At 35.6% G+C, this 21,014-nt stretch overlaps 1 protein-coding gene and 1 long non-coding RNA gene across 3 annotated transcripts in view; both read left to right on the top strand.

Moving 5' to 3' along the window:
- LOC127832584 (protein phosphatase 1H-like) overlaps window positions 1-8,699 on the top strand; it is a 42,832-nt gene extending 34,133 nt beyond the window's left edge. For both annotated transcript variants that reach the window (XM_052358107.1, XM_052358106.1), the window contains 7 exons: window positions 3,200-3,312; window positions 3,861-3,945; window positions 4,440-4,558; window positions 5,142-5,205; window positions 5,832-5,939; window positions 6,719-6,912; window positions 8,052-8,699. In XM_052358107.1, coding sequence (XP_052214067.1) covers window positions 3,200-3,312; window positions 3,861-3,945; window positions 4,440-4,558; window positions 5,142-5,205; window positions 5,832-5,939; window positions 6,719-6,912; window positions 8,052-8,247 — 879 coding nt within the window. In that variant the 3' untranslated portion in view covers window positions 8,248-8,699. The remainder of the gene's footprint in view (window positions 1-3,199; window positions 3,313-3,860; window positions 3,946-4,439; window positions 4,559-5,141; window positions 5,206-5,831; window positions 5,940-6,718; window positions 6,913-8,051) is intronic.
- A 2,040-nt stretch (window positions 8,700-10,739) lies between these two features.
- Window positions 10,740-19,061, top strand: LOC127832590 (uncharacterized). The gene is made up of 2 exons (XR_008026977.1): window positions 10,740-15,872; window positions 15,924-19,061. It is a non-coding gene; the product is annotated as an uncharacterized LOC127832590 (long non-coding RNA).
- The last annotated feature ends 1,953 nt before the right edge of the window (window positions 19,062-21,014 follow it).

Genomic DNA, 21,014 nt, shown 5'->3' with positions numbered 1-21,014 from the left:
CCACGTCCGACATGTCCTTAAATTCCAGAGAGTTTAAATAAAACTATTGTGTTTCGTCACAGAAATGACGTCACACGATGTACTACGTAATATATTGCGTAATATGGGGGTTTCCTATTTTTGGTGCTTGTAATGTGACATCAGCAAGTAGCGTAATACAGGATTTTTTATTTCAACGATTGATACAATCTGTATTTTGTTAAAAGCATTAAACAGGTATATAATAAAATATTTTAAATGGGGCCTTTACTTCAAATAACTGTATTTTGAGCTTGATTTTTTTACATTTATTATATCAACAGTCATACCACGATAGTTTATTAAGATGCTTGTGCGTCTCTTTTTTTATATTCCTTGGACCATTTTTGGAATCATATAGATATTTTGACAAAAATTAAGACACTCTTGAGTCTGATTTTTTTTAGCTCACCTGATTGCTCAGGTGAGCTTTTGTGACCAGTCTTTGTCCGTCGTCCGTCCACATTTGTTCGTAAACACTCTAGAGGCCGCATTTATTGTCCGATCTGCATGAAACTTGGTCAGAAGATTTGTCCCAATGATATCTTGATCAAGTTCGAAACTGGGTCATGCTGGGTCAAAAACTAGGTCACTAGGTCAAAAAAAAGAACAACCTTGTAAATACTGTAGAAGTCACATTTAATGCCCAATCTCCATGTAACTTTGTCAAAATGTTTGTCTTAATGATATGTTGGTTGAGTTCAAAAGTGGTTCTGGTCCGTTGAAAAACATGGCCACCAGTGGGCGGGGCCGTTTTCTTTATTTGGCTACAGAGAAACCTTGTAAACACTATAGAAGTCACAATTTTTGCCCAATCATCATGAAAGTTGGTCAAAACATTGGTTTTATTGATATCTCGGACGAGTTCAAAAATGGTCCAGATCGGTGAAAAAACATGGCCGCCAGTAGGCGGGGCATTTTACTCTATATGTATATAGTGAAAACATGTGACACTCTAAACTCACATTTTTGGCCCAATCTTCAGGAAATTTGGTCAGAACTTTTGTTTCCTTGATACGCGAGTTAAGTTTGAAAATGGTTCCGGCACGTTGAAAAACATGGTTGCCAGGAAGACGGGGCAGTTTTCCTTATATTTATATATTAAAAAAGGCTTGTAAACAATTATGAATTGAGGTCATGTAACATGGGAGACAACTCTTCTAAATATTGCATTTAAGTTTAACAGTAGTTACTCCCCTTTGACTATTAATGTTTTCATAATAATACAGTGTAGTTGTGTGTATCATTTATGTGTTTATGGTTATTAGAAGTTCGATGTTTTTTTAGCTCACCTGATTGCTCAGGTGAGCTTTTGTGACCGGTCTTTGTCCGTCGTCCATCCGTCCGTCCACATTTGTTCGTAAACACTCTAGAGGCCGCATTTATTGTCCGATCTGCATGAAACTTGGTCAGAAGATTTGTCCCAATAATATCTTGATCGAGTTCGAAACTGGGTCATGCTGGGTCAAAAACTAGGTCACTAGGTAAAAAACAAACAAACTTGTAAACACTGTAGAAGTCACATTTAATGCCCAATCTCCATGTAACTTTGTCAAAATGTTTGTCTTAATGATATGTTGGTTGAGTTCAAAAGTGGTTCTGGTCCATTGAAAAACATGGCCACCAGTGGGCTGGGCAGTTTTCTTTATTTGGCTACAGAGAAACCTTGTAAACACTCTAGAAGTCACAATTTTTGCCCAATCATCATGAAAGTTTGTCAAAACATTGTTTTTATTGATATCTCAGACGAGTTCAAAAATTGTCCAGATCGGTGAAAAAACATGGCCGCCAGTGGGCGGGGCATTTTACTCTATATGTATATAGTGAAAACATGTAACACTCTAGAAGTCACATTTTTGGCCCAATCTTCATGAAATTTGGTCAGAACTTTTGTTCCTTGATACAGTTGAGTTAAAAAATGGTTGGTTCCGGTCAGTTGAATAACATGGCTTCTGGGGGGGGGGTCCACTCTTGAAGTCACATTTTTTGCCCAATCATCATGAAACTTAGTGAAAAGATTGGTTTTATATATATCTCAGATGAGTTTAGTTTGCAAATGGCCGCCATGGGGGTGGGGCAGTTTTCGTTATGTGACTATATAGAGAGAAACCTTGTGATCGAACACTATAGAAGTCACATATTTTGCCTAATCATCTTGAAACTTAGTCAATACATTGGTTTTATTGATTTCTTGGACAAGTTAGAAAATGGCTCAGATGGAGGAAACACATTTTTAAGCTCACCTGATTGCTCAGGTGAGGTTTTAGGATTGGTCTTTGTCCGCTGTCCGTCTGTCCACATTTGGTTTGTAAACACTCTAGCATTCACATTTCTCAAGCATTCTTTATCAAAGTTGCTGTAAGATCTCAGTCAAATTTGATCATTAGCAAAATCACATAATGAATGCCATAATTATTGCCCTTAGATTGTCCTAATTTTCATTATATTATACAAAATCCTTGTAAACACTCTAGAGGTCAAATTTTGTTTCAGATTTTATTAATCTTGGTCATAATATTTATTTTTGTAAGCAAAGTTTGATGTTTGGTAAGGGGGGTCAAATCAAAATATAGGTCACCATTTTAAATCTTACAAAAACAAAAACACTCCATATGCCAGACTTTTGGTTCAATAATGATGAAACTTGACCAGGATGTTTGTCTGGTCAATATCTACGTCAAGTTTGGCATTAGGTAAACATTGAATGAACCAACTCCTCTCAGGTGAGCGAATTAGGGCCATCATGGCCCTCTTGTTTATGACACTTATGAGTCTAGCTGTATTGTACCTGGTGTCTATAGAGAGATCATTAGAAGCTCCCTGAACCCTGAGCTTCTGGGTTTCAATTTTGAAACCCTAATTACTAACCCATTGTGACCTCTCCATGGGTTCAATTGCTATGAGGATTTCAGATGTTACCCAAGGAATTAAATGATTATATATATGCAAAATTGTAACACTTCTGTTTGTTTGTCTTAAGAAAGTGAAAAATTATAATCGTACTTTAGTTTTACTAGAGCATATGACCATCTTGAAAACAAAGGGTCAGTGATGGTAATATCTAAGATGGTCACCAGTTGACAATAGCAAATGCAAATGATTCATTAACCCTGAAGTTTGTACATATAAATTGTGTCCAGTCATGCCTTATTAAGAAACATAAATAAAACAACCATTCCAGGATCAAAGGCTGAAGAAGGACGGTGAAAAGTTCAATGTGAGAGGGGGATGTACAGCCATAGTCGCTTTATTTGTAAACGGAAAACTGTATGTTGCCAATGCAGGGGATAGTAGGTATGTTACAAAAAGCACATGTCTTTATCAAGTGCAATCTTAAGAAATTTCAGATTTTTTCAGTTGGTTCAGGACTGGCAATCCATGCCATTAGTGAGCTTTCAGATTTTGCTATTTGACATTTGTGGGGATAGGTTGTGTTATTTATGTTATACCTGTTAAATTCATACATTGTTCTTGTATTGCAAACATATTTTTATTTATTTTTCATTTGTAGCAGGTAAATCTTATTTAAGACTGGTTCAGTAAAATTTTATCAATTTGTATTAAGCAAGTTTATTCATTAAATTTATTAATTATTAATAATTAATAACCAATTAGTATCTGTATCTTTATATTTTCATAAATTATTACTTAACTCTCTTCATTATAAAACAACATACCTGTAAATATATTGTACTAACTTGACAATATTTGGTGGTTTAATAATCTTGTAAGCTGACTATTTAGACCACTATTGTTTAGAACTGCAAATGATTTTTAATTACTTGTTTTACCATCAATTTGAATATTTGCATGAAACAACTCTTTTTCGCTTGGCGTTCCAGAGCAGTGCTTTTACATGGAACCACTGTCAAACAGGTGTCTACAGATTTCACCCCAGAAAAAGAGAAGCAGAGAATCCATTTAAAGGTTATTTGAATATACATTGACTCTGAAACCAACACATTTGTTATATTCAAATGATTCCTTAAATATAGTTGCATTCTTAAACCAAGTCTTGCAAGTGCAATGATAATCGATGTATTAACATTTTGAAATCTTGGAACTAAAATTTTGCTTGTATTTGAAGGGTATCATTATTATTTATGATGGTTATTAGTTTATTTTTATTTGCTGTTTACTGCCAAATGTTGCTATAAAATGTGTATGCACACAAAACACCAATTTATTAACAACATTGACGTTTTATGTTTTCTTTTAAAAATATAATATTAACATTTATCTATTAAGTATCAGGCACTTGTGAATTCATTAAACATGTAAAACTTCCACTATAAAACATCATGAAATCAGGATGTGAAATGTTTGATGATTGGTCAAAATTCAGGAAGTTGTGTGCCACATTGAAATAAACCGGTATTCTATATTTTGAAGGATTGGAAATTGACATCGACTGATTTCAGGGCTTTACAAATCCAGAACTGCTGCACAATGAGTTCTGCTCACTTGAGTTCCAAAGACGGGTGGCGAAATCTGACATTGGATCTCGAATGTTATGTAGGGTGCCTGGCACTACTGGATGGTAGAAGATTTATTAGATTTTATTATTTAAATAATTCTAGATTAACCCTTTGCATGCTGGGTAATTTGTCTTCTGCTAAAATGTCGTCTGCTGAATTTCTAAAATAAGCATTTTCTTCATTTTTTTTCAAAGAATACTATCAGAATAGCAAACAGTTTGGATCCAGATGAGACGCCACGTTCTGTGGCGTCTCATCTGGATCCAAACTGTTTGCAAAGGCCTTTAAAATTCAGCTCCAGCGCTTTAAGAGTTAATAATTTCTTAGTCATAGTATGAAGAAATGTGTTGCATTAATGAACAATATTAGAGATAATTGTTACAATTAGATACCAGCATACTGCATATGAATAATTGTTAAATATTTAAAAAAAAAATAAATAAAGAGTGGAACATTATTTGTCCAGCTACAATTTTTGAATACAAGACACAAAACTGATGTTAAATAAACAAAATAACAAAATACATGTAATTATGTTTGCAAACTGAAAATAAAATTGATTTTAAATTTCAGTTTGTTTGGTTACGCAAGAATACCATAGAGATTGGAGAATCATTCAAGTATTTTTGTGACAAATTCTTTCAGGAAATTCAAGACGATTGATGAAGATGACACCAAGTTCCCACTTGTGATAGGGCATGGGAAGAATGTAAGAATGTTTATGTATAAATAAACAATCATGGTTGAGTGTATGGTTTATTTAATTTTTACCACGGGGTATTGAATGACTCGTGGTTCAATTATCTATTTAAAAAACAAAAAGGTTTGCTGAAGCAGACTTGAGTTTGTGTCAACCTGTCTGTCTACCAGTCTGTCTTTCTGCAAAACTGGATCCTGTGATATCTTAAAAGGTCTGAAGATGCTTTTATGATGATTATGCATGATCTTTTATTTTTCAGCAAAGGTCTTTTTTAAAGAATTAAATCTAAATACTGCTGTGACAAATTGAGGTGCGATTAGAAAGTAATGCATTATCTTTAATTGATAGGAGTTTTCACAAGTAGCGGTTGCAGGTTATAGTTCTTGCATTACAGTCAATTATTTTTAAATTGTAGCTTTAATACATGTAAACGAATTTTAATGATTTGAATGACAGCATCTATTGATTTTCTATTTTCATTTATCAAAAAAGCTTTCGTGGTTGAGAAATTCATCTAGTATTTTCAATCACACTTTTTTGTTGATTTACCTATTGTTGGGAGTATGTTATTTTCAACAAGTTCAACTTACATTGACAAATATTTGTTTTAATTCTATGCACTCTCCATTTCTCAGGCACGCATAATGGGGACTATTGGCGTGTCAAGGGGCCTTGGGGACCATGATCTGTATATCTATGAATCTGACATCTCCATCAAACCATTCCTCTCCTGCGTTCCAGAGGTATAACAATATACTTGCCTGACCAACAGTGGTTATAGCCCTCTAAAGGGCAAATCAATTTTACTTCTACTACTTAATTACACGTGTCATTGAAAGTGTCCCTGTGCATTTTTGTATAATTTAATATATTTTACGGAGCATATTTAAAAACGATACTTATATGTTAAGCAACCTTTTAAAAGATAATTTTTGAAATTAATGTTATTTTGGAAAATATGTAATACAAGTATACAGATTCTGCATTTGATCTTGCTAAGCCAGTGAAAAACAAGTACTCTGTACAAGGTCAGATAAAACACCATATTAGCCATTGATATGATCCTTTAACTTTTGAAAGTGTTGTGGTATTTCATATTATTTATGCTGAGAACATTTGTGTGAACCATGTGTACTTTGGCCATTTCCAACAATTTGGTTATAATAATAAACATGGAAAACATTGTTTCCCAAAAATCAATAAACATGCTAAGAAAATTTTCACAATTTTTTGTTCCATTAGCATTGTTTCAATTTATGCAAAATATTTATATCACATTTTTGTTATTAAGACAATACTTTTTACAATAATATATTTAGTTTATAAGCTTAGTAAAGATGCAAATTCTCTTAAATCGAGTTGCCATTTTTTGACTGTTTAGAACCTTAGTACACTATGTTAAATATTTATAATAAGTCTTGAGAAAAATACCAGATAGTATTTTAAACCTTGAATACACTTTTGTTTGATTTTTTCATTGTTATCTCCATTTATTTTATGCTTATATTTAATTCCAACTCAGGTTAAGGTAATAGATCTCAGGGAAGAAAAGTATGACCAGACGGACGTATTAATAATGGCAACAGATGGATTGTGGGACGTTGTTACAAATGCGAGAGCTGCAGAAATCGTTCGTAATGAGCTGCAAAAATCTAAAGAGCTACATGAAAATGGTCAAAATGGGCCCCAGAAGATCAAAGATTTGGAAAAAACAAAGTTTGCTTTTATAAATTCTAGATGAAAAATAACCACATCTGCTTGTTTTATAATATTTTCGACGTTTTCATGGCTGATTTCAACACAAAGGTTCTTTGTCTACCATTATCTTGATGTATCAAGTTTAGAATTAAGGTGTTGTATGGAAAAAACAGCTTTAAATTATGTTCAAATGTTGTCCCTAAACAGCCTGAGTTGTGTGTTGGAGTGCAAACTAAACATCACACTTTCCACTTTAATGATACACATGTATAGTCAACTGTGCTATAGCACATGACAATATAACAAGCACATTACAATATAACAATAGCAGAGTACAATATATCAACAGCACAATAAAATATAACAATAGCACATTGCTTGAATTTTTAACCAGGTTTTCCAAAGGAAAAAACTGGTTATTAGATTGGCAAATGCAAGCGGCTGGCTGGCGGGCGGAACAAGCTTGTCCAGGCCATAACTATGTTGTTCATTGTCAGATTTTAAAATCATTTGGCACATTTGTTCACCATCATTGGACAGTGTGTCGTGCGAAATAATTGCGTCGATTTCTCCAAGGTCAAGGTCACACTATGAGTTCAAAGGTCAAAAATGGCCATAAATGAGCTTGTCCGGGCCATAACTATGTCATTCATTGTCAGATTTTAAAATCATTTGGCACATTTGTTCACCATCATTGGACGGTGTGTCACGCAAAATAATTACGCAGATATCTCCAAGGTCAAGGTCGCCACGACTTAAAATACATTGATTTTGAAACAAGGGGGTAACTGTGATGAACAATCAGTAGCAATGCATCGATATCTCCAAGGTCAAGGTCACACTTTGAGTACAAAGGTCAAAAATGGCCATAAATGAGCTTGTCCGGGCCATAACTATGTCATTCATTGTCAGATTTTAAAATCATTTGGCACATTTGTTCACCATCATTGGACGGTGTCTCACGCAAAATAAGTACGTAGATATCTCCAAGGTCAAGGTCGCCACGACTAAAAATACATTGATTTTGAAACAAGGGGGTAACTGTGATGAACAATCAGTAGCAATGCACATTTTGAGTTGAAGTTGTCTCCCTTATCTGACTTTTTTTTAATTATTGAAAACCTGGTTTTGTGACAATTTTGTCCCTTGTATTTCAGATATATTATTGCGGCCCAACGTTTGGTGATGGAGGCGCGTGGAACTTTCACAGGACAGGGCTGGAAGAAGAGCAGTGGAGAGAATGCCTCGTTTGACGATATCAGCACGTTTGTGATACCTCTCAAGAAATACCAGGATATTTGGAGAAACAAATGTGCCTTTGAGAACTCTATCGAGGCAGCACTGAGGAGCTGATAGCAAGAGCAGCCTTATAAGAGTGAAGAATTGTGTCTTGTTCTGAGAAAACTGGGCATAAGGAATGTGCGTAAAGTGTCGTCCCAGATTAGCCTGTGCAGTCTGCACAGGCTAATCAGGTACAACACTTTCCGCTTTAACTAGATTTTCGGTATAAAGGGACTTCCTTTTAACGAAAAATACCATTAAAGCGGAAAGTGTCGTCCCTGATTAGCCTGTGCGGACTGCACAGGCTAATCTGGGATGACACTTTACGCACATGCATTATGCCCAGTTTTCTCAGAACAAGACACAAATTTATCTAATTTATTGAAGTAACACTTCAAGGACTGTTGTCCTTTGTTTAAGATACACTGTTTGACTTTGTAAAGAAAGTATTATGGAAAGCCATCCATGGTTTCTGATGGGGTCAGATGTTGTTTTTTTAATATTCTAATAAATGTTTACAATAACTGTGTGTTAAGTAATGTGTAGGAAGCAAGATATATACAATATTTTCCACTTACCATTCCAAGTTTATATGCATGCATATACATGAGTTAGGACAAGTCAGATTGACATGTAGTTCAGTTTATGTCATTAATGATCCAATTGCTTCACTGCTGAACACAAAGACTACATCAAATAAAGTGATTGGTATTAGAGGAATCCCAGCGTATTACATTTTTGCTCGGATTTTTGTCGAATTTCTTTTGATGATGGTGGTTACTAGGATTTCGAAAATTAAATATTAAATTTTATGTGCATCCAAAATCAGTTAATGCATGCTAAAAGCTAACCTTTTGAACATTTTTGTTTTATTTGTCTGAAAACTATTTTGTGAGAAATTCTTTTAGTTAATTTTTCTATTTGAAAGAGCTTAACACGATTAGAATAAATGCTTTACTAGATCTATACGCTCAGTATGAAAGTAATGTAGTAACCCTATTTACTCCAGAGGCTTCACAAATTATCGCATGTATAGAACCATCCTATTAATTATTACCATATTGTTATCATTTGACTGATTTAAGGGCAGTCTGTTTTTGTTTTTTTTATAAGAAGACCATAGCGTTTCTGCAAAGTTTGTTCTTTTATTTGACGTTTAGGGCTTTAAAATGGACAGAACAAATTATACATCTTGCAACAGTGTTTAAGACACTGTGAAATATTATTTGGACATTACCCATGGTAAAATGAATAATGTTTGTTATGCCCCCCTTCCAGTTCATACAGGAAATCATAGGTAGGGTGGTCTGGGTGTCCTGATTTTGTTTTGTTTGGCTCTTTAACTTGGATGATTTTAATTTTACTTTCGATTATTCTATCCAATTACCAGACAACATGTCAGAAACAATTCCTATGCTCTTTGGTGAAAGGTCGTTTTTCACCATTTTTGTTTTAGATCAGTACTTTTATCCACTGTCATAGGTGGAGGGATATTGTTTTTGCTGTTATTGTTGTCTGTCCAGAGCCATATCTTGGAAGTGCTTTGGTGGATTTCATTGAAACTTGGTATGAGTACATATATGGATAACAGGATGATGCACGCAAAATGGCATTTTACACCATCTGTTAATAACAGAGTTATGGCCCTTTGTATCTTGAAAAAATGCTTTTTATACGCCCGTATAAATACGGGACGTATTATGTGAAACCCCTTGGCGGGCGGCGGGCGGCGGGCGGCGGGCGGCGGGCGGAAGGCATCACTTTGTCCGGACTCTAATTCAAATTGTATTCATCCGATCTTCACCAAACTTGGTCAGCAGTTGCATCTAGTTGATATCTAGGCCAAGTTCGAATATGGGTCATGCCGGGTCAAAAACTAGGTCATAGGGTCAATAAGTGCATTTTCAAAGGGGCCACTTTGTCCGGACTCTATTTCAAATTGTATTCATCCGATCTTCACCAAACTTGGTCAGCAGTTGCATCTAGTTGATATATAGGCCAAGTTCGAATATGGGTCATGCCGGGTCAAAAACTAGGTCATAGGGTCAATTAGTGCATTTTCAACGGCGCCACTTTGTCCGGACTCTAATTCAAATTGTATTCATCCGATCTTCACCAAACTTGGTCAGAAGTTGTATCTAGACAATATCTAGGTCAAGTTCGAATATGGGTCATGCTGGGTCAAAAACTAGGTCACAGGGTCACTTAGTGCATTTCAAGCATTTAGCATGGTGTCCACTCTCTAATTGAAGTAGTTTTCATCCAATCTTCACCAAACTTGGTCAGAAGTTGTATCTAGACAGTATTTAGGTCAAGTTGGAATATGGGTCATTCCAGGTCAAAAACTAGGTCACAGGGTCACTTAAACCATTTCAAGCATTTAGCAAGTGCTCTCTAATTGAAGTAGTTTTCATCCGATCTTCACCAACTTTGGTCAGAAGTTGTGTCTAGACAATATCTACATGTAGGTCAAGTTCAAATATGGGTCTTGCCAGGTTAAAAACTAGGTCAGCCCGTATAAATACGGGACGTATTATGTGAAACCCCTTGGCGGCGGGCGGGCGGCGGGCGGCGGGCGGCGGGCGGAAGGCATCACTTTGTCCGGACTCTAATTCAAATTGTATTCATCCGATCTTCACCAAACTTGGTCAGCAGTTGCATCTAGTTGATATCTAGGCCAAGTTCGAATATGGGTCATGCCGGGTCAAAAACTAGGTCATAGGGTCAATAAGTGCATTTTCAAAGGGGCCACTTTGTCCGGACTCTATTTCAAATTGTATTCATCCGATCTTCACCAAACTTGGTCAGCAGTTGCATCTAGTTGATATATAGGCCAAGTTCGAATATGGGTCATGCCGGGTCAAAAACTAGGTCATAGGGTCAATTAGTGCATTTTCAACGGCGCCACTTTGTCCGGACTCTAATTCAAATTGTATTCATCCGATCTTCACCAAACTTGGTCAGAAGTTGTATCTAGACAATATCTAGGTCAAGTTCGAATATGGGTCATGCTGGGTCAAAAACTAGGTCACAGGGTCACTTAGTGCATTTCAAGCATTTAGCATGGTGTCCACTCTCTAATTGAAGTAGTTTTCATCCAATCTTCACCAAACTTGGTCAGAAGTTGTATCTAGACAGTATTTAGGTCAAGTTGGAATATGGGTCATTCCAGGTCAAAAACTAGGTCACAGGGTCACTTAAACCATTTCAAGCATTTAGCAAGTGCTCTCTAATTGAAGTAGTTTTCATCCGATCTTCACCAACTTTGGTCAGAAGTTGTGTCTAGACAATATCTACATGTAGGTCAAGTTCAAATATGGGTCTTGCCAGGTTAAAAACTAGGTCAGCCCGTATAAATACGGGACGTATTATGTGAAACCCCTTGGCGGCGGGCGGGCGGCGGGCGGCGGGCGGAAGGCATCACTTTGTCCGGACTCTAATTCAAATTGTATTCATCCGATCTTCACCAAACTTGGTCAGCAGTTGCATCTAGTTGATATCTAGGCCAAGTTCGAATATGGGTCATGCCGGGTCAAAAACTAGGTCATAGGGTCAATAAGTGCATTTTCAAAGGGGCCACTTTGTCCGGACTCTATTTCAAATTGTATTCATCCGATCTTCACCAAACTTGGTCAGCAGTTGCATCTAGTTGATATATAGGCCAAGTTCGAATATGGGTCATGCCGGGTCAAAAACTAGGTCATAGGGTCAATTAGTGCATTTTCAACGGCGCCACTTTGTCCGGACTCTAATTCAAATTGTTATCATCCGATCTTCACCAAACTTGGTCAGAAGTTGTATCTAGACAATATCTAGGTCAAGTTCGAATATGGGTCATGCTGGGTCAAAAACTAGGTCACAGGGTCACTTAGTGCATTTCAAGCATTTAGCATGGTGTCCACTCTCTAATTGAAGTAGTTTTCATCCAATCTTCACCAAACTTGGTCAGAAGTTGTATCTAGACAGTATTTAGGTCAAGTTGGAATATGGGTCATTCCAGGTCAAAAACTAGGTCACAGGGTCACTTAAACCATTTCAAGCATTTAGCAAGTGCTCTCTAATTGAAGTAGTTTTCATCCGATCTTCACCAACTTTGGTCAGAAGTTGTGTCTAGACAATATCTACATGTAGGTCAAGTTCAAATATGGGTCTTGCCAGGTTAAAAACTAGGTCACGAGGTCCCGTAGTGCATTTCAAGCATTTAGCATGGTGTCTGCTCTCTAATTGAAGTAGTTTTCATCAGATCTTCACCAACTTTGGTCAGAAGTTGTGTCTAGATGATATGTAGGTCAAGTTCAAATATGGGTCATGGTAAAGTTATCAAGTTGTCCAAAGTCTTAAAACGGGCGTATCTTGTGACAGTTTGGCACTCTTGTTCATATTAGCTTAGAGCTTTATCTCCATTAACACATGAGCCAGAGCCATGAACCTTGCCATAGTTGTTCTCAATCATCTGGAGGTGCTTCACATTCAACACCCATAATCCTAGGGACAAATGTCAAGGTCACACATTTAGGTCAAAAGTAGTTGTCAATCTGTCCAAAAAACTTTTGTGTCCAGAAGCATATTGGCAGGGGATATCAATTTAACGAATTTGCTTGTTAATTCCTGGCTCTCTGACAAATATTTGTTTCAGGGGCCTTGTTTAGACAAAACAAAAAAAAAGTTTAAGCAGGATGGGTAAATATGTGTGCATCTCTACTCATTATTTACTTGAAATGTTTGAAACAATTCTTTTTGTGCTTTTTCAGTTTTCTGTCTGTTTATATTATTGTTAACCCTGTCTCAAAATGTGACCAAGTTATTTGTGAATTTGTTTTAACAAACATGTATATAAATTTTATTATTAATTTTTTTTTTGGCAGTGTTGTAATATTATTTGTGTGTATTTTGTGGCTTAAAACAGATTATAACAATGGAGTATTCCTAGATTGTAAATGCAAATAAATTCCTCATGTTCATTTGAAGAATCTTCCACAGCTGTTCAGAAAGTTTGTTCTGGGGCTCTGATAAACTTGTTTAAAATAAATGAATTTAGAGCTAATCAATTATTCATGTACCTTTCTTGTACAGAATACTATGCCTTTAATTAGAACACAGTCTTATAAAACAGTATTAAACCTTTGAGCGCTGGAACCGGATTTTGAAGGCCTTTGCAAACAGTTTGGATCCAGATGAGAAGCCACAGAACGTGGCGTCTCATCAGGATCCAAACTGTTTGCTATTCTGATAGTATTCTTTGAAAAAAAATCGAAGAAAATGCTTATTTTAGAAATTCAGCAGACGACATTTTTGCAGACGACAAATTTCCCAGCATGCAAAGGGTTAACTACTCTCCACAAGTAGTTTGTCTGGTACAGAGCACTTGGACTTTTTTCCTTGTATGTTCTTGCTTGCCCGTTTGCAAAAACCTTGATAAAGCTGTCATAATATTAAAGTATAAGCCTTACTTTGTCTTTGATCATGGAATGTTAAAATTACTTACCATAACTGAAAATTGTGAGGAGACAGTGTTTTATGTGTAACCTGTATTAGCCTGCCTATAAGAGAAGGTCACACTTCAGAGTTCAAATGTCAACTCAGGTAATAAACGCTTGTCTGGGTTGTAAATTTATCATTCATCCGGAAATTTGAAAATTACTTATCTTAGAAGACAACGTGTCAAATGTAAAATCCATCTTCAAGTTCAAAGTCAGGGTGAAAAGGTCAAATGTTAAATTTTTCCCATAAAACAGTTTGAGGGGACCGTTACATAATCATTCATCATTCAATTTTAAAATAAATTATCACAAATGTGCACTATGTTGAGAAAGCTTGTCCTTTAAAACAACCTTTGCCTTACCTCAAAGTTCAAGGTCACACATTAAGGTCAAAGGTTAGATTTTGCCTTAAAGTATAGTAAGACATGTGGCTGTGAAAGAACTTTCTAAACAGCCTTCAAATGTGTTTTGGTATTAAAATTACAAACTTTATTGATAACTCTTATATGTATTTTGGTTTTAAAATAATGAACTTTCTTGACAGCTCTTATGTATTTTGGTATTAAAATAGCAAATTTTTGTCTGTATTTAGTTTTAAAGTAGCAAACTATCTGGCAGCCCTCCTATGTATTTTGCTATTGAAGCATTTAATTTTCTGGACATCCTTTACATGTTTTAGTATTAAAATCACAAACATTTCTGGTCATATGTAATTTGGTATTAAGATTTTCTTTACTCTCTGAACAACCCTCATTCGTACTTTAGTATTGAAATGGCAAACTTTGGACAATCTCCCATATGTTTTTTTAATTAAGTCAAAAGTCACTTTAAAACAGTCACTTAGGTTGTATTGTTTGTTTGTGATATTATTGAACAAATGAATGCAATGTCGAGATCACCTGTATATATTTGGCCTATCCTAGTAGAATGTGAACACCCTATAGGAAACATCTCTTGCCAAATCATCAAGAAACTTGCTTGTTAATGGTTCTAATGATATTTTGTCAGAATTCTAAAATGGTTCTATAAACAAACTATAAACAACCAATCAAAACAATTCTTTCCTGGAGGTCACAGGTGAGTGGCCTTGTTTTCTTTTCGAAGAACAAATGCTGCATGTTAGTAATTGTTTAAGGTGTTAGTTTTAGCTTTTTTATCATATTTTTGTTAATTTGTACATTTTTTGTAGTTTTTTTTGTTTGATGTTATGCCATGAGATTGAGATTCAAAATATAATATACAGTATGAAGAAATGGGATTGTGTGTCAGTTTTCATAACATACATTGGAACATTATATGCATGAAGAGTCTTCCACAATTTTGTGTATGATATGCTGTTTATATCAACGACTCAATGTGATATTTATGGTAGTTTTTTAACTAAAAATCTTTTTTTCTTTTCTTTTTTTTCCAAATAAATATCAAGTGGCTTTAAATAGCAGAATTGTTTCCTTCTACGTGATTTATGGGTAAATGTGTCAGGTGCACATCTAGAAATATCACTGAAAAATATGAAATTTGTAATTAAAATATTGACAAGAAAAGCAGAAATGTAACTATCAAGTGGTTACAAAAGCTCCAAAATCACTTCATAACATATTGACCCATCAATTTCTACTGCCAAAATTCTTCCAAAATTATATATATTGCATACATGCCATACGTCCCGATCTCGGCGGGACAGTCCCGCTTTTGGGCCCTTTGTCCCGCCGTCCCGCCATGAGACGATTTGTCCCGACATTCGTAAAAAACGATGTAAGGTGTATAGGTTCCCAATAAAATTCGCTATTCAAGCTCTGTTTCGCTAACACTTAACACCGCTAATCCCTTTATTGCCCTCCAATTAACAATCCGATTCTACTTATCGTGTGTACCAGTGTTGTTTATGACACCTTATCAGCGATTTATCGGCTAATTATTGATTTCATCAGGCATTCACACCATGGTGGTCTTCAAGATAGTGGTCGCTTATTGCTATCGATAGTTTTATTATAATGAAATAAATGTTGAAAATGTGTTTATTTTGTATTTGTTTGAAGCGGTTTACAAAACAATTGTTTTGTAAAATTAACGCTACGTCATAATAGAGTCTTTTACATTCAATGTTTAGTTCCAATATAGCGGGATATTCCGAATGTGCAATATACCAAAATCGCAACAAACAGTCCAATAAGTGATACCCATCCTGTCTAGTGTAATTGTAATAAAAACAACGAGGTGGTATGCATGACAGTTTGACCCTACTCCAATTAAGCTAAAAACAACGAGGTGCTATGCATGACAGTTTGACCCTACTCCAATTAAGCCGCGGAAATTGACAAGTAACAAACTGCGCATGGACACATGCTTAAAAAAACATCGCAACAAACAGTAAAAGAGTTACCCATCTTGTCTTGTGTTATTGTAATAAAAACAACGTGTTGTTATTCATGACAGTTTGACACTACCCCAATACAGCGCCTGACAATTCACAATTCAGTTTAATCTGTGTATATAGGAAGAAAACAAAATACGGAAAAGTGTACGGCCGCGCATTCCGTGTGTAACTGATGTAACTGTTCGGTAGATAGTGTACTGTAACCCGTACTTTCAGTCAACTGGATAGCCTCCCCTGCGTTAATGTTTGCCATTGAAATTAATATAATGAGTATTGTTGTCGTAATGTTCTAGATTTTGTACTCTTAAACAGATGAATATTATCTTCGTTGTTTGCTATTGTCTAATTTAATAAAACTGTTATTGTTATGTTTAAGATTTCATGCTTCATATCAGATGTTTTATGTCTTGAAATAAAGTATCAAGAGTTTTTGTTAGTACTATACTGACTATAGTAAACGTGGAATGATAGATCGTTTTAGGTGTCCTGCTTTTTGGTCAAATGTCCCGACAATTTTTTATGGAATGTCCCGCTTTGGACCTAAAAAATTATGGCATGTATGATATTGTGTAATGAGATTTTGCTTTTATCTTATATCTAGCTGTGTACTCATGATTAGCTTATATAAACAATGAAGTTAGTTTGTTTATTTAGATTTGTCTTCAAATTTAATATTATTTCAGTCATACCACAGCAGTCAGTTGAACAAAGTGAACTTCTCTTGCTTTGATTGTTCTAAATGCACTTACATGCAAGTTACCTAAAATTAGTTTTTATATAAACATTTTGTCTGGTATGTAATTTTTCAACAGCTTACATTGTTTCAATCAAAGGTGTTTGGTGCGTGGCCAAGTCACTTTTATCACTATCAATATGTCCTAAAACAACATTTTTCATAGCTCATGGTAAGCTTTTGTGATCGCCTTTTGTCCGCCGTGCACCATGCGTCGTCAACATTTGCCTTGTTAACACTCTAGAGGCCACATTTATTGTCCGATCTTCACAAAATTTGGTCAGAAGATTCGTCTCAATGATATCTTGGACAAGTTCCAAAATGGATATGGTTGCTTAAAAAACATGGCTGCCAGGGGGCGGAGCAATTTTCCTAATATTGCTCTATTTGGCTATAGTAAAACCTTGTTAACACTCTAGAGGCCACATTTAAACATGACCGCTAGGAGGCGGGGCATTTTTCCTTATTTGGCTATTGTAAAATGTTGTTAACAGTCTAGAGGCCACATTTATTTTCTGATTATCATGAAACTTGGTCAGAATATTAATCCCAATGATATCTTGGATGAGTTACAAAATGTTTCTGGTTGGTTGAAAAACATGGCCACCAGGGGGCGGGGAATTTTTTCTTATATGGCTATAGTAAAACCTTGTTAACTCTCTTGAGGCCACATTTAATTTTCGATCATCATGAAACTTGGTCTGAAGATTTGTCCCAATGATATATTGAACAGGTTTGAAAATGGTTCCAGTTGGTTGAAAAACATAGCCACCAGGGGGGCGGGGCATTTTTCCTTATATGGCTATAGTAAAAGCTTGTTAACACTCTAGAGGCCACATTCATTGTCCGATCCTCATGAAACTTGGTCAGAAGATTAATCCCAATACCGGTAATATCTTTGACGGATTTGAAAATGGTTCCTGTTGGTTGAAAAATATGACTGGCAGGGGATGATGCTTGTCCTTATATGGATATAGTAAAACCTTGTTAACACCCTAGAGGCCATATTTAAGGTCTGATCTTCATGAAACTTGGTCAGAACATACATCTCAATTAAATCTTAGATTAGTTTGAAAATGGTTCTTGTTTGTTGAAAAACATGGCAACCAGGGGGTGGGGCAGTTTTCCTTAAATGGCTATATATGGCTATTGTAAAACCTTACACTCTAGAGGTCACATTTATTGTCCCATTTTCATGAAGCTTAGTCAGAAGATTTAAGATTTGTCCCAATGATATCTTGGAATAGTTTGAAAAATGGTTTTGGTTAGTTTAAAAACATTTTTCCTTATATTGCGATAGTAAAAAGTTGTTAACATCTTAAAAGTCATACTTGTTGTTCAATCTTCATGAAACTTGGTCAAAACATGTGTCCAGTCCTAATGATATCTTGGATGAGTTTGCAAATGGTTCTTATAGTTTGAAAACATAGCCATCATGGGTCGGGAGAATTTTTCCTTAAATGGCTATTGTAAAAACTTGTTAACACTCTAAAAGTCGCATTTATTGTCCAATATTGTTTACACTTGGCCATAACATTTGTTTTAAATGATATCTTGGATCAGTTTGAAAACAGTTATGTCTGTTGAAAAACATTGCCCCAGAGGTTGGGGAATTAAGCCTAATATGGCTATAATAGAACCTTGTTAGCACTCTACAATTGATATTTATAGTTCACTCTTCATGAAACTTGGTCAGAAAATTTGTTCTAATGATATCTTGGGGCTGCACTTAGCAGGTCAGTTCCTTTGTATCTCAGGTCAGCGACTTTGGGCCTTTCAGGCCCTCTTGTTAAATAAATAATTGTTAATGTGTTAACTAGTTTGTTTATTAAAATATGAATTCAATTGCAAGAAACGACTGACATTCTATAGTAAACAAACTTTTTTTTAAGGTTGTATATTTATTGTTCATAAATGACCATTTTCTGTTATTTTAACTTGATGATATGAAGTTTTTCCATGTGAAACCAAAATACACCCATAATGTATTTGTTTCTGACACTAGGTTTATCTTTGTGTGTATTGTTTTTAATTTGCTTAAAAAAACAATTCTTACATTTTAAAATTGTTATGGATACAATGTATAATTGTGTCACCAGTAATTCTTATTACTTGAAAACAGTTTGCATTTACTTGCACATCGCACACAAGTGTGCATTCACAGAGGAGCTATTGAATGTTCATTTAAATATGCCATATTACATCACATTTCTGCAGTTTTAAACTTTGATCTTTGTTTACACTGCATTCATGTTTAGAGGTTTATTTTCATAAAAAGAAAGTGTTCAAAAATAAATATGTGTTTTCTTTTGTTTCCTTTAACAATATTGAAACATAGGAAAATAAATAGGAATCCAGGAAAAATACTGGATTATTTTCACTAAACACATTTCACAAATCAGTACAAGTTTATTGCTGGAACAAAACGAGAGCTTTTATGCTGTGAACAACTAATTGACTGGCAGTTGTATACCATTTGAGTTACTTGTTAATGTCTAGCATAACAGCCCCAAACAAAGTGGATATTGTTGTCACTACAAAAACTTAAGTTCAAACAACACCAAATGTTACCGGAGCTTTGTCATCAATGAGACCAATACGTCCCATTGCTTTTGTAATCTACATTCAGGGGCAAATAACTCTGGAATGAGTGGATCACTTGTGATGAAAATGTTCTTCAATACATCATAATTACATAAAAATAATTATTTAAACTTTAAATTTAATCAACAGCAAGATGTTTTGTAGTTTGCTCCTGAAACTTTAACAGACAAACCAACCAAACGACTGTTTCAAATGCAGGGGTTTACAGCAGAATTAAAGGATATGTGCAGGTGAAATTAAAACACTACCGGTATTCACCAAGGAATGAAAAGTTAACATATCTGATCATTTACACAGAAAACATACAAATAGTTTTCTTTTCCCACTTTTGTTCTATCCGTGCATCGAGGTCAATTTACCTACTCTCAGTTTCTGGGCAAGCTGACCAATATTAAGTTCCCATTTTTATACCAGTTTTGATAACCTGAATCTGGGGTAAGGGATGTCATTAACTAGAGTGATAACTATTGCCATATATTATATTGGACCGATGTACATGCAAAGATTTTTACAGTATTAAAGGCTGTTTTTTATGCCCCCCTTCGAAGAAGAGGGAGTATATTGTTTTGCTCCTGTCGGTCGGTCGGTCTGTCGGTCCGTCCACCAGGTGGTTTCCGGATGATAACTCAAGAACGCTTGGGCCTAGGATCATGAAACTTCATAGGTACATTGATCATGACTCGCAGATGACCCCTATTGATTTTGAGGTCACTAGGTCAAAGGTCACTGTGACCCGAAATAGTAAAATGGTTTTTGGATGATAACTCAAGAATGCATACGCGGCCAACAGGGCAAACTCTGAACAATATAACTGAAGCAACTGGTCTGTAATCCTTAATCTATAATTATCAGTCCAATGAAACATCATCCTTTGAGTAAAATAAAGTGGACCAGTAAAAATATTATCAGAATATGAGAATATTTGTATATTAGATATTGTGTTAATGTTTAATTTTGTTGCTTAATATAAATATAAGCAGGACAGGGGAGGTAATACACTATTATATCTTTCTTATATACAGGGGAAACAAATGCAATAAGTTTAAATTTCATGTTTTATAAATAGAGGATATTTGTTCATGTCAGTGTGAGATCATTTGTTATTTTTATGATCACATTTTATTATTACTTTGACATAACAACACTTACCTGAATACCACAATGGATTCCACCCAAACAATACCCCAGGCCCCTACCAGAATCCTTCCCCCACCCAACCTCACACCCCCCCAATTTTTTTTTAACATCTAATAACTTACCACACCCCACATGATACCCCCCTCTCACTCCCCCCTACCCCCACCCCCACATTTTTAAACATCTAATAAATTACCACACCCCACATTATACCCCCCCTCTCACTCCCTCCTACCCCCCCACCCCCACCCCCCCCCCCAATTTTTTTTAAACATCTTATAAATTACCACACCCCCACATTATACCCCTTTCTCACCCCCAACCCCCTACCCCCCCACCCCCCCAAAAAAAATAAATATTTTTTTAACATCTTATTAATTACCACACCCCACATTATACCCCCTCTCACCCCCACCCCCCTACCCCCCACTCCCCCCACCCACCTTCCCCCCAATTTTTTTAAACATGTAATAAATCACCACACCCCAAATTATATCCCCCTCTCACC

Source organism: Dreissena polymorpha, chromosome 5 (assembly GCF_020536995.1).
Source record: "Dreissena polymorpha isolate Duluth1 chromosome 5, UMN_Dpol_1.0, whole genome shotgun sequence".
Classification (NCBI taxonomy): Eukaryota; Metazoa; Mollusca; class Bivalvia; order Myida; family Dreissenidae; genus Dreissena; species Dreissena polymorpha.
The sequence above is the reverse complement of the archived record's forward strand: the minus strand, read 5'-3'. Positions and strand labels throughout refer to the sequence as shown.